Below are 14,810 nucleotides of genomic sequence, written 5' to 3' on the forward strand. Positions count from 1 at the left end.
GTTCTGACTGCATGTTAAACTATGAGTTAATGGATGACAATCACACAACAAGCCCTGTTGGTCTGGTCTGAATGGAGCCTGACTTCTATTTTTCCTCTATTCTCTGAGCTATCACTTTAACAAAGCTATTTTGAGAAAGGGCCATGATGAACCTTTGCTTCTTTCTATAGAAAACCATTCTGGACAAAGCTCTTTCCAGGGAGCCATCTTATCTCCGATGGCAGTGGGCAGAATGGGGAGTGTGTCGAGACAGGAAGTGTTTGTTATTTCCTGCTGGGCGGTCCTCCACGGGCAGGCAGGTCTGTAATGGTTTAGCCTGGAGTTGTTGATACTCCACTAGACACTAACATTAATGGTCATTTCTTTGATGTCCGTTTGTTTCTTTCTCATTTCATTCAGCACTCTCTTCAGTCTTCAAACCAGCTCTTCCCTGCCCACATCCCGTGTTTTCATTCTCTCAGGCAGAATATCTCTTGTTTTTTCTTTCTTTCTCAGAAGTCTGAGTGCCTGTCATGCTGGCAGATCACTATGATTTTCATTGGCCCATTTATTCTTTCTATTCTCTCAACCGTGTTCTCTGTCTCTTCCCAAACCACTGACTGATTGCATTCAGTTCTGTAAGGCCACATACATACAATGCAGCTAAATACAACTTTACACACTACAGCTTAATGAAGTTTCTGTACTGTACACACAGATTATGTTATTTATTGGAGTACAGGAGTTTGACTGCGCAGTACACAGAAAACAACACTCGACCATCTTTGTAATGCTGTGCACCTAATTTCTATAAAGAAAATATAAATATAACTCATTGGTTTGGAATATGGTTAAATCATGCTAACAGAAAATATTTTGTTGGTTTTATAATGTAAAGTCGTAGTCCTTAAAGGGATAGTTCACCCAAAAATGAAAATTATATACATATATATATATATATATATATATATATGGTTATGGGAAAATATGAGGTGGAAGGAAACATTTTATTACAATGCTTTTGCATTTACTTGCATAACTTTGCATTCTCTCAAAGCCTTTGCAAAACTCACTCGCAAAACTTTTGAGAGTGAACGCAAAACGTCTCGGGTTACTGATGTAACCCTTGTTCCCTGAGTAAGGGAACGAGACGCTACGTCAATGACGTGATGGGAACCCTCTGTATGATGTGTTCTTGAAGCACCTCTGTTCTTGAAGACAGACGGTGACGGTGACTGTGACAATGGTTAGGATTTGTCCCGTTCATTAACTCCTGCTTTCCGTATAATTTAGGTCCAATTTTGATCCAAAAAATGGTTGGCAGGCAATAACAATATAATCATGCATATGCATATTCAGGATAACAAACTAAACGTAACATCTTATCAACTTTTAAAAGAGAGGTGAAAACACTTCCCAAATTTATCAATTCAACCAAATTTGGAACTGTATTTGGTCGCCGCTAGATGTCCAATATAAAATCTGCTGAGCTTCGCTGATTTAGATGACTCATTCCCACATTTTAAATATGGTTGAAACACCCAAAACGTTGCAATGTGTACATGTTCTAAGAGGGATGGCGAAAAAAGTAAAAGAGTCAGGAGAAAGATGTTAAAGAATGTCAAATGTGACAGGGAAGAGACTCATATAACATGCTAGGACACCGGAGCAGTTCACATTAAGCAGCTGAACCCTGACGGGATAGAGTCACTGCTGACACCACAGGATCTGATCAGTAACAATGATGGAGCTGCATGCAGAGATGCAGTAGAACACACATACTGTTACCAGCAACATGATGATTGAAAAACACTGACTTTATAAGGGCAAACCTACTATAAAAAAAACTACCAGTACCATATTTACTTTAAATTGATTCCATGATACACCAAACCAAAAGTGTTTATTTGTACGTCACATTTATATAGGACTTATTATGCTTTTTTTACATTTTCAAATTTCTTTAGTGTGTAATGTTGCTGTTTGAGCATGAAAAAGGTCTTCAAAGTAACAAAGCACAAATTCTCTGTGTCAGTAGGTTTCTTTCGGGAATATACACCTCAATATTCCTCATTTAAAGGTCCCGTTTTTCGTGGTTTTTTGAAGCTTTGATTGTGTTTATAGTGTGCAATATAACATGTGTTCATGTTTCGCGTGTAAAAAAAAACAGTATTTTTCACATAATTTACTTATCTGTATACCGCTGTTTCCACTGTCATAAAAACAGGCTGATGACTTCCTTGTTCTATGAAGTCCCTCCTTCAGAAATACGTAACGAGTTCTGATTGTGCCAGCGGTTCCTGTGTTGTGATTCGACAGCTCTGAGCGCACCGTGCCCGGAAAGGTCACGCCTCTTACCATAACGTGGAGATGCACGCGCTCAGTGTTATTGTAAACATGTCTTTAATTTTACCCTATCAATTTGAGCCGGAATCAGACCCGGTGATTGGACTGCGGGATGAAAATAACAGCGTTTCGACAAACACACTCTACAAACGCAACTCTTGTGTATTCCTGTGGGCGGAGGTTAGTCAAAAAACTGTTTTAGTGACGTCATTAAAGAAGGAAGTAGAGGGATGTAGTCCAAACTGGCCGTTCGATGTAGGCGACTTCTGTTAAATAAAATATCTCGCTTGGCATTGAACTTTGAGCTTTAAAATTTTACAGATTTTATTTATACTCTAACAACAACATTACACACTAACTAAAGTTTGAAACATGGGATCACGAAGAACGGGACCTTTAAATAATTCCCGTTCCTGGTTGAGTTGCATTAGTAGTGTGTTGAAACTTGTGGGTATGGCAAGGGGCGTGACATTTTCAACACGCTCAAAGGGGTTGACCAATCAACACACTAATCCAATTAGAGCACACTGCACTTTTCGAAAGGAGGGGCTTCATAGACAAAGGAACTGACAGACTGGGAAGAGTGGTGCTTCAACAATGTAAAATATATATAAAAAAAATGTTTTTTAACATTCAAGCATGAAAACCTATTCTTGTAAACCCCCAAAAAACAAAATCAAGACTTTATATAAGAGCACAATCGCACTTGCATCACTCACCATCGGAGGACAAGGTAAAGACTTCTTTGGGGATGAAGAGTTTGTCGTCTGCAGAGCGTGCCCAGTCTTTCATCCCTCTCCTCCCCTTCATTGGGAAGTTGATGTCACTGGAAACAGCCGAAACTGGCTCTCGCTGGATGGTGATTACTGACAGGACCAGAGAAAGACAGATTAAGTCTTGAAAGTTCAAATATTAAACGCTTCACGGAAGCACTTTTAAGAGATGTTTACTGCAGGACAACATGACCTTTATTTGTGGCACTACTGTGTAGATGCCATGGGAACTCACTGAGGTTGTTGGTGACAACCAGAAAGCTCTGGAACGGCTTCTGAGCCTCTCCAATTAGATGAATGAAGTCTTCCACAACTCGCATCAGTAACACAGAACCCGGAGAGACCTGGAAGGAAGTCACACAACCACAGGAATACACATACAAACAAGAAATGAGGATTAGTCAAGGCCAGTTTTGGGTATCATATTTGAAACATACACTACCGTTCAAAAGTTCAGAAAACTTTCTATTCATGAATCCAGACAAAATGTATCAAAATATTAAGCAGCACAACTGTTTTCAACATTCAATAATAAGAAATGTTCTTGAGCACCAAATCAGCATATTAGAATGATTTCTGAAGGATCATGTGACACTGAAGACTGGAGTAATGATGCTGAAAATTCAGCTTTGATCACAGGAATAAATTACATTTAAAATATATGAAAATAGAAAACAGTTATTTTAAATTGCAATGATATTTCACAATATTACCGCAGAATTGGTGAGCATAAGAGACTTTTTCCATAAAAAGTCCATAAAAATCCATAAAAAAATTTCTTACCACCCCAAACTTTTGAAAGGCAGTGTAAATAATAATGCTCATAAATTCCCAGACAAACACCACTAAACGTCCACAAAAAGGTTTGTTGTAAAAGACTAAACTTTGGCTAATAAATGTCAGCTGTTTGTTAATGAGAAACACAATAAATTCTACCTTCAAATACTTCTCATTTTCAGTGCAATTTTTACAGCCATATCATGAGAGTTTATGATGCAGCCGTGAAACGATGATGGAAAATAAGCATCCACAAGTCAGATGAAGCACAGCATATAGCATCATTCCCCCTCTCTCCACTCTGTCATGTTTATAAATTGGCAGCGGGTTTTAATTCACTAGGCCTTTGTTCCAGAAAACAGCATACCACATGCACATTTCACAGTGAAGTTCATGAGAACACAGAGCCCATTCCTCAATTCTAATTGGAATTTCACTCTTCCTCTCGCATGTGGAAATGAAGGCATTCATGATTGTCTACGGAATATCGTGTTGCTCCGTGCCATAGGCAACTCCTTTTATAGTATTCATACACTTTTGGTTTGCATTTGCTTTGAATTAATCCCAAATGTAAGCATTTTCTAATATGAGGCAGGTGGTGATTCTATATGCATCCAGATGAGAGACAAAGCAGATTGGTGCTTGTTGTTGGTTTGCAATGAATAGGAGGGGAACTGACATCATTCTTTCCCAAGCAGGCTTCTGGTATCTTTCACAAAAAAAAAAAAAAAAACGAATTTCCTTAGTCTGGAGAAAAATATGCTAGTTGACAGAACATCTTGGAGGTTAAGTCTGGCCATCTCTGAGTTTAATCAATCCAATTGGTAAAGTGTGGCTTCTGTGGAATATGTACTGTATATTTATGTATATGTGTTTCTGTATAATGACAGTTAAAGTATATTTAACTGTTTTTCCTGGCAACCAATCTACATTAAATCTATACGATCTACACTAACAGTGTAGGAGAACTGGCTGCCAGGGACAACAGTCTTAACATGGTTTTACCACATTATCATGGCAAATGTACAAAAAAAAAGTATTAATCTGGTATCATGTGCAATTAATTGAATTAATGTGTAAATTCAACAATATTCTGAAATATACAGTACCAGTTTTGAAAAAAATGACTATATCATGTATCATATTTACATGGTATACCAAGTATACCAAGAATCATGAACCTTCAAGAAGATCTTCAAGGTGTACAAGAATCTTAGTATAATTTTAAGAGTCCCATTCTATTAGTAGTAGTAGTAGTTAGTCTTATGTTATATGTACAAGCAACAAGCTATAACCATTAAATCATGTCCAAAACAACATGGTATCAGATGGAAACATCACAGTACTTTGAAGTGTACCACAGTTCTCCTTGAATGATTTCCATGTTCTTTTACAATTATTTTTATATGTTATTATGTTACTACAAAGTTGAGACAATAACAAACACAATAACACACATATACATTCACTAACAGAATTAAATAAATTGAATTAACAGTGAGAGGCTTTGATGCGTGACCATGAACAGGTGTCACGTTTATTATTATAAATAATGCTATTGTTCTCAGAACCACACAGTAAATGGAAAAGAAAACTGAACGAGTATTGGCACAACAAAAAATATAGGCTCTGATAAAATACAAACTCTGAACACACATATTTACTCTTTAACAAAGCAAATATTGCCACTTTAGAGTCAAAATTAATTCAAAATTGTCCCTTTTTACTTGGCTGCACGTTCCTGTTCTTACTGTGATTGAATAATCATTGTATTTTATTAAAAAGAAACCAAGCTTTTATTAACTTCAGCTGTCAACACTTATTCAGCACAGGCTATTGGATTACTATTGGAATACTAACCGAGTGCTTTTAGCAAATTCACACTGGTAAGTAATGCCCACTTTTCAACATCCAATCAGTTCTAGATATATATAAATGTTTGGGGCAGAGTTTTTTTTTTTTTTGACAGAAATTAATACTTTTATTCAGCAAGGATCCATAAAATTGATCAAAAGTGAGAGTATATACATTTATAAGGTTACAAAGGATTTCTATTTCAAATAAACACTGTTCTTTTGAGTCTATATGAAAGAATCCTGAAAAAAAACGTATCACGATTTTCACAAAAAGCTTTTTTTTTTCTTCAAAATTGACATTAATAACAAATGTTTCTTGAGCACCAGATCAGAATTATTTCTGAAGAATCATATGACTGAAAAAGACAATTTATGTAATTTCTGTGCCCAAAATATTTTAACATACAAAACATACACACTTCCCCTTTAAGATTCTGGCGGACATAATGCACATTGAGGGGACATGGTAAACACTTCAGCAGGCTCACAGGAGAAGATGATTATTTACTGAGCAGCGAGAGCAGGAGGTGTGTCAAAGATTTGCCTGCTCAACTGTGCTTTAACACCAAAATCTGGCTCAGTCACGCTGAGCTAAGCACCTGGCGCCCACATACATACACAAACATAAACGTTCACTGGAGTCACGAGCATGTGCAGCACAGACTTAGCTCAGTATGTGACTATTAGTCACCATTACCTCCAATACCCCATGCCTATAATTTAAAAAAGAACTACACTTACACATGTATGAACAAACTAATATTCATACATGTTCTGATAATCAGTGACTACAGTGACTCTCCATAATGGCTGTGGGGTGCATTATGGGAGCAAGAGGGCTCTGTGACAACAGGCACTAATATTGGCGTTGAATGGCACAGTATTGTAATTTTGAAAACTAATGCTAGTGTGTTTTAGATGGTTAACAGGGTGTTTCTCTGTAGTTGCTGTTTTCGAAAAAGACGTCTCTTATGCTGACCAAGGTTACATTTATTTGATCATGCAGTAAAATACAGTAAAAACTGTAATATTATGAAATATTATTACAGTTTAAAAGGACTGTTTTCTATTTTAATATATTTCAAAATGTAATGTATTCCTGTGATGGCAAAACATAATTTTCAGCATTATTACTCCAATCTTCAGTGTCACATGATGCTGATTGGTGCTCAAGAAACATTTCTTATTATTATCAATAATGAAAACAATTGAGCTGCATTGTATTTCTGTGGAAACTGCAATCCGTCCAAGATTTTTTTAACAATAGAAAGTTCTAACAAACAACATTTATTTGAAATAAAAATGTTTTGCAATATTATAAATGTCTTCTATGTCACTTTTTTGTTCAATTTAATGTGCTTAATTTCTTTCAAAAAATCTTACTGGCCCCAAACTATTGAACGCTTTTTGAACAGCCTGTGAGATTTATGGGATCTTATCACTTTGAAATGAAATAGTACACCTCTCCTCAACAGGTCACATGATATAAAGGGGTCATGACATGGATTTTTTAATTTAATTTAAATTAAATTAAATTAAATTGTTCCATGAGGTTCACTTACAATGCTAAAGTTTTTTGCACACACACTCACACATACTTGTTTATGTGGTTTACAGGGACTCTCCATAGACGTAATGTTTTTTATACTGTACAAACTGTATATTCTAACCCCCTACACTACCCCTACCCCTAAACCTACCCATCACAGAAAACTGTCAGCATTTTTTTAATAAAAAAAAAAATAAAAAATCAGTTTAGTATGTTTTTAAGCCATTTGTTTAAGAGGACACAGGAAGTGTCCTTATAAACCATGTTTATGTTGTAATACCCATGCCATTATAAACCATCATATGCTCATAAACCATATACATATATATATATATATATATATATATATATATATATATATATATATATATATATATATATATATATATATTATTTTAACCCTCATTCTGACCCTCTGTCTGAAATGATCTGTTTTTAAGATCATTAAGATCATCGCTGACAATACAAAATGCTCCGAACAAACATATAATTCTCCAATGCGAATTTCTGACACTGGGATCCTTCTGAAATCTGTACAGAGGTGTCAAAGCAAACGTTCTTTCACTCTTCCATTTGTCCTGTTTTCGACAGACTTGAGTACGTGTAGTATGTCAGAAGCTTAACGTGCACCTGTATACTGTATCCAGTGTAGACAACATCAGTGATTATAATGGGTTCTCTTAAATAAAGGCTTTGTTTATGATGAGGAGTACTAAGTTACGAAAATTGCAGGATGTTTTAATGGTTCAAAGACCCCTTATGTCAAAAGATAAAGGCAAATTTGATTTCTCATGTCATGACCCCTTTAATTAATCACTAACAAATATGTCACATTTTAGAAGTAAAATGTATTGGAAAAAGACAATTCACAAAATTTATTTTGCTGCCTTTTTTCCACTGTCCCCATTTGTCAGTGTTCAAATGGCTTACTTGGATTCCCTGTTGGCTTACCATTTAGAAATTCACATGACATAGCACAAACAGTTACATGTGACAGGTTTGTCCAAATCCCAACCTCAAAATATGAGCAATAATTATATGTTTGCCTAAGCAATCACAACTACAAACTACAACTAATAAGACTATTAGCATAAAGATTGAAATAAGAATGGATGTATTTGGAAATTCTGACATGATGCGCACTAGAACTCTGGACCGCAAAGAATAACCATCCCATAATTTGCCAGTTATTTGACATCACCAGAAAAAGTGTATGTTCTTGAGTGAGTCAGAATATGATCTCCTGCAGTTAGTTCAGGCCTCAGGGCATGAGCAAAAAAAAAATAAGGCTTCATGGATGGTTGAGTTCAGGAAAGTTTATTACCATGCAAAAGTGTCCTGACTTGACATCGAAGACACCAGAGGACCAAACTGCACAGCGTCTAAAGTCAAATGGCGTCTAATGGAGTGGTGTGATGCAAAGAGGCAGCTATAACAGCACATCCCTTTCCCAACACACTTCACAGTCGGTTTCTATTACAGCCAAAGCCAGTCTGATCACATCTGTTGTTAATCTGTGAGATCAGATCTGGCTTTGATGACACAGCTCTGTCTGAGAGGAAATTAAAACTCACGGCACACATATATGAAAAGTTGCGTTCTTCGGTCAGATATTTGCAGGTGTATTGCAAGGGCAGAGGATGGACGTGTTACCTGGTGAGCGTCTTCCCACTTCTCAAGGTTTTCAATGTCCAACATTAAGCTGACAATCTGGAAGAATTTCTAAAAGAGAAGAAACAATGAGGATGAAAAAAGATGAAAATTGTGTGATGAAAATGAAGAAAAATGGAGAAATGCGCTTTGATGTTTCTGTGTTACTCTCAGTGTTGGGCACGTTACTTTAAAAAAGTAATTAGTTATAGTTACTAGTTACTTCTCACAAATAGTAACGGAGTTAGTAACTGAGTTACATCATTAGAAAAGTAACTAATTACCAGGGAAAGTACCTATTGCGTTTCTTAAAAAAATTAAAATGTCAAATAACTTGAATGCCCGCAATATTAAATATAAGTCTAAGAATAAATAATTCTTGATCCGACTCGTGACTCATGATCCGCTCCTGCTTATGAAATTACTCTGTACTGTACAATACGTGTCGGTAGCCATTAAAGAAAATGTAGTTTCATATATATATGTTTAAATAGTCCTATATTATGTTTTGAATTAATTTACTTGATTATGAAAAGTGAACAGCATGAGTAAGATGCATCATAAGATGCGCAATATATCGGGAGACATGGAGTGGGTCAGACATGATTTTAAACACTTCAGTAAGTTTTGTTTTATAGAAAGCCTCTCTTTAAAGTGAATTTCGTTTTGGAAAAATTGTATCTTAATTTTAATCAATGTTTCATTAACCAATTGTCTGGATTTAATAAATAAGAAGCAAATATAGCAGACAATTTAATCATGTCAGGCGCGGGCGCGTTCACTGGCGCGTGAACTGGAGCGTGAACTGGAGCGCGACTTATAGGCTAAATGAACCGAAACTCAGCGTATAGGCTGCTTGCCTCACAGACATGAGAAATATATCTATAGAAAGCTTGAAATATCTAAAAACGAAAAGAAAATAGGCTACTCTGATTATGTAGCCTAATCCGAATGAAATGTGCATTCTCTCTCTAAGCGCGTCTAGTATGCGGAGATGATGAGAGTCAATGTCAACTTCATCTTTGCAGCCGACACTGATTCAGAAAACATTACTTTATTAATAAACAATTCAAATGTCTCCTTGCTGTTTTGGTCACATTCATAATTACTACTTTTGCCGGTTCTTTATAGCAAGCTTTATGCGTCCGCTTGAGTGCATAGCCTATATTACATAAACGCTCATTATTATGGTTTATTCTCTACAGTATTTAAGAAATGAAATTAATATAAATGTAATTAGTCAACTAATGGCTTAAATGAATAACTACTAGCCGACTAGAAAAACTTATTTCACATATTTTCGATCCAGCATGTCACAAAGGGTAGCCTATTCTGGTTAGAGCTCGCGCTCCGCTCGCATGCTCACAGACACACTCACACAGAGCATCGTTCATTATTATCAATTTAAAATTATATTTGTGCATGACTAACCCCAACACACACCAGAGAAAAATCTTTGCAGGTCCATATGGCTGAGAGAGAGCCTACTCGGATGAAAACCGCTTCAGTGAGCTCAACTATAGTAACGCGGCATTTTTTTTGCCAGTAACGGTAACGGCGTTGTAACGGGAGAAAAAGTAATTCGTTTGATTACTCGTTACTGAAAAAAGTAACGGCGTTAGTAACGCCGTTTATTTATAACGCCGTTATTCCCATCACTGGTTACTCTGCACTGCAAAAAAACATATTTTTTCCACACACACACAAAAAAAATATATATAAAATGCATAAAAAATATATATCTTAAAAACATGTGAAACAAGATACCTTTACTGATCATGTGTAGGATGCTTTCAGAGAAACTTAAATGTTTCATTTAAATCTCTAATTTATTGCTAAATTATTTTTAATAGATATTTTTAATTCATACTCCATTTTGCAATTTTTTTAAATTCTTGTTTTATGGAAAAAAAGGTTAGATGCTTAAAATTAGAATAAACCAAGTCAATGGGGTAAAAATAAACAATTCAATATATATTCTTTGAAAACAAATATTAATATATTTTTACTTTATCTATCTACAGTTTATATATATTACTATATATATATTACTATATAACTATATAACTATAGTCTATCAATGCATAGTTCATCCATGAAACTCTCTTCACCTTCTGGGCTTTGATTCCCAAAAGCATCGTAAGCCTAAGTTGATCGTAGAACAATTGCCAGCAATGGTCTCTACAATCAACTTAGACTTACGATGCTTTTGGGAAATGCAGCCCTGATTGGTTGTTTCAATGTAACTTCAACAGCCAATCGATTGTATGTATCCATTACTACTTCCCTTTATAACCACGACGCATCCAAACAAATACATTAACTCTGTGCGGTATGCAAATTCTTATTTGACTCCTCCACCTCCCCAGCACCACCTGCCTAGATCTGGTATGGGAGGAGCAGCAGCGCATTTCCCTTAATTTTATATTCTGAGCATTTAGCAGAAGCAATTTGTAATTCTCTGCAGCATCAACAGCAACCATAGCTCCGGCAGCAGCGTAGAAGATCTAGTCTAGTGGTCGGCAATAGGCGGCCAGCGGGTCCCGAGTCCGCAGCCAGATTATTTTGATAGCGGCTGGTTCTGAAATAAATCTTCTTGTGGTGCCGTCTAACATTATCGCAGAGTCTACACCAGACGCAACCTTTTCCATTCTTCTTTGTATGCCCTATTTTCACTGTCAACTTTCCTCTTTAGACTCTTTGATACTGCCATTTTCTCTCATCAGCTAGCTTAAATGTTAACTTCACTCTGCACACGACGCAATAGCGTACCTCCAGCAGGCAAACAATTAAAAAAATAAATAAATAAATGCAGTTTAGTACGTGAGGATCATAGACATAATAAATACATTAATTATGTCTATGGTAAAAGTGTAAAAGTAGGATATGTCAAATAATTATTACAATAACTTAGGCTCCAATGTGTAACAAACAAATTAAAATGAGACACATTTATTATTCACAATATGGAAAGAGGAAATAAAACATAGTTCTTTAAGAGCATGACTCAAACATGGCATTAATGGGCTTATTCAGTGGGCTTTTTTGAGCTATTTTTATCCATTCCGCATCTCCCACATATGTGTGTTTTAGCAAGGAGGTCTGTGTTGCAAGTTGGTGAATGAAGATACTTGCCAGGTTACATGTCACTACTCTGCTTTATTAATTTCTCCAGTGTAAAACCCGGACACCGCCACACAAATGTGGCTTTTTGTTAATGACTGTCCTACTACAGGATTTAACACAGAGTAACAGCTCAATACCAGTTACAAAATACACTGTAACAGTCTGTCACAGGCAATTCTAGTTGCATTTTTCCATCAATTAATTTAAATGATCCTTTGACTATGTTCTGGCCTGCCATCTAGTGGCGAAAAATTTTTGGGCCCGATGCCAAACTTAATTGCCGACCCCTGATCTAGTCTGTCGAGACCAAACCTTCCATTTACATGAATATAATATTTCATAAACTATCCTGAGAGTTGTCATGGCCGAAATGTAATTACACAGTTGACATGTCAAGCATTGATCTATATTTTTTTATAGTATACATGCCATTATATAGCCTTGTATTAAGCCTGCATGGAGTATATGTACTTTTCCTATTTAAGCCAACTACAAAAGAGCTTAAAAAGCTTATTATAAATCTGTAAAACTTCAAAAGAAATATTGCCTAGTCACAGTTTTTGTCATCTTCCCATTTATAACTTTGCACACAACCACAAGCAAATACACACCTGCACGTCGTCAGGAGCTGGGATGTAGGTTGCTCGCTTGAAGGTGTCCGTCACATTTCGGAGAATCTCCACGGAGAATAAGAGGTCGCCGCTATAATAATTCTTACGGGACATTAACTCCAGGAGACTCCTCACGATCTGAGACATGCCCTCCCCTGCCAGGGTCCTCTGACCCTTCGCAAGATGTTCTCGCAACTATAGGGGAGAAAAAACATGGTTTTATGCACAGATACTGATTAATAAACCTCCATAATAACCACATGAGCATGAAGTTACACCCTGGTTTTATAAATAAACTCAGAGAGATAAACTTGAGTTGAGATATCAAGCTAAACCAACAGACCAAGCTGAACATTTTTATGCCTTTTCTCCACTGATTTTATGGGAAATTCAGAGGAATTACTGTTAGCTGAAAGAATAATTAATATTCTAAAATATATAAAAAATGGACAAGCAAATAAAAAAAAAAAAAAAAAAATAAAATTAACATAAATACATAAATAAATAAAATGTCAAAAGCACATAAAATTACTAAAAATTCAAACTACACTTAAAACAAGCTTATTAAATAACTTATTAAATAAACTTAAAAAGAAAATAAATAAACACAATGGTTCAAAGGTAAGCCAGGAAAGGAAGTGTAGAAGTACATGCTGGCTTTGAAGCTGAAGCAACATTGATCCAGGTCTGGAGCAAAGTGAAAGCAGTTTGAAGGTATTGACATCCACCTTAATCTACTTCCCATCTACAGTCAACCAAGCTGTGAGCATAACAAAGTGAAACAACTTCTCCCTCAGTGAATTAACCAGCAGAGTTCTTGTTTGTGGTTGAACGTCAGCGGACGAACTGTTGACTGTCTAATGACAGTACTGTGAGTGCAGGACGTGGCAGACAATGGCAATCAAAGCTAATTAAGCATTGTCTGATTATAATGAGGGGTTAGTGGACAGGTCAACAGCGCAATCAACCCCGTCGCATCATGTCTTGGTCGAGATGTAGAATTAAAACCAACTCGGCATTATGAACTCAAAGTCATAGGCCGTGGCTGAGGAATCAGAAAGAGTGAATCAAGGCAGACTGTTGAACCTGTTAGAAAGTAATCAATCATTATCAAAACCCAGAGGTCTGAAACCAGGTGAGAGAAACGACATAATCAATATGAAATCTGTGAGACTAGTGCTGTTTGTTTTTAAGCTTTTAAGCATTTACGGTAGGGACAAGTTCAAAGGAAGCATCTCCAAGTAGTGGTTTTCATTTTCATTTTCTTCATTTTTTAATGTTTTGCTGGCTGCTCGTTGCAGTTATTATCATTTCCAACACACGTGACCCTTTAAATACATTCAAATCTATAGTTTTTCTGTGGCTTGTTATCCACACTAGTGAAACCATTAAACAAAACACAAACAAATGTGTCTTCGCATCTGATATGCATCCAGTGATGCACAGCTACAATTCTGGTATATTAAAATTTGAATATTCAGCTGCTCGTGTATGCTATCTACTGAGCTACAACATTCAGGGATTGACAGTAGCAGATGGAAGTTATTAAATAAAACTGAGACACTGAATTAGTCAGCATGTATGATTACTTCCACTATGTAAAATGCATTCACCAGTATTTTTTGTCTTGTTTTCCAGTAAAAATATCTATATACATCCTTAAAAAGAGAAAGTGTAGTAAATGTACTTAAGAAGCAAAATTGCATTAGATATACCAGTAAGATATTTCTTGAATTTTTTTCACCATGTTGGAAAACAGTTATTATTATTATCATTATTATTATTACTGAAATTATTAAACAAATAATACATATTAGTTAGGAATAATAATAATAATAATAATAACTATTATTCGAATTATTATTATTATTCATTATTATTATAATTTATTATTATTATAATTTATTATTATTATTATTATTATTATTATTATTATAATTACAAATATTTTATAAAACATTATTATTCTATAAAATATTAATAAACAAACATTATTTAATTTATATAACATATATAAATATAATTTATTTATATAACAATATTTATATTACATAACAATAACACTAATACTAACAACAACAACAACAACAATAATAATAATAATAATAATAATAATGTCATAAAGTGTTTAAATATTTAACAT

The 14,810-nt window shown here is 35.3% G+C and overlaps 1 protein-coding gene across 19 annotated transcripts in view; it reads right to left on the reverse strand.

Annotated features, from left to right (window-relative positions):
- Positions 1-14,810, reverse strand: part of adgrb2 (adhesion G protein-coupled receptor B2) — a 350,264-nt gene that overhangs the window by 123,963 nt on the left and 211,491 nt on the right. For all 19 annotated transcript variants that reach the window (XR_007186356.1, XR_007186355.1, XR_007186357.1 and 16 more), the window contains 4 exons: positions 12,668-12,862; positions 8,934-9,002; positions 3,334-3,442; positions 3,045-3,191 (listed from right to left, as the gene is read on the reverse strand). Coding sequence is in view for 16 of the 19 variants with exons in the window: in XM_048201541.1 (XP_048057498.1) it covers positions 3,045-3,191; positions 3,334-3,442; positions 8,934-9,002; positions 12,668-12,862 (520 nt within the window). In the remaining 3 variants the exon portion in view is untranslated. The remainder of the gene's footprint in view (positions 1-3,044; positions 3,192-3,333; positions 3,443-8,933; positions 9,003-12,667; positions 12,863-14,810) is intronic.

Source organism: Megalobrama amblycephala, linkage group LG9 (assembly GCF_018812025.1).
Source record: "Megalobrama amblycephala isolate DHTTF-2021 linkage group LG9, ASM1881202v1, whole genome shotgun sequence".
NCBI classification, from domain to species: Eukaryota; Metazoa; Chordata; class Actinopteri; order Cypriniformes; family Xenocyprididae; genus Megalobrama; species Megalobrama amblycephala.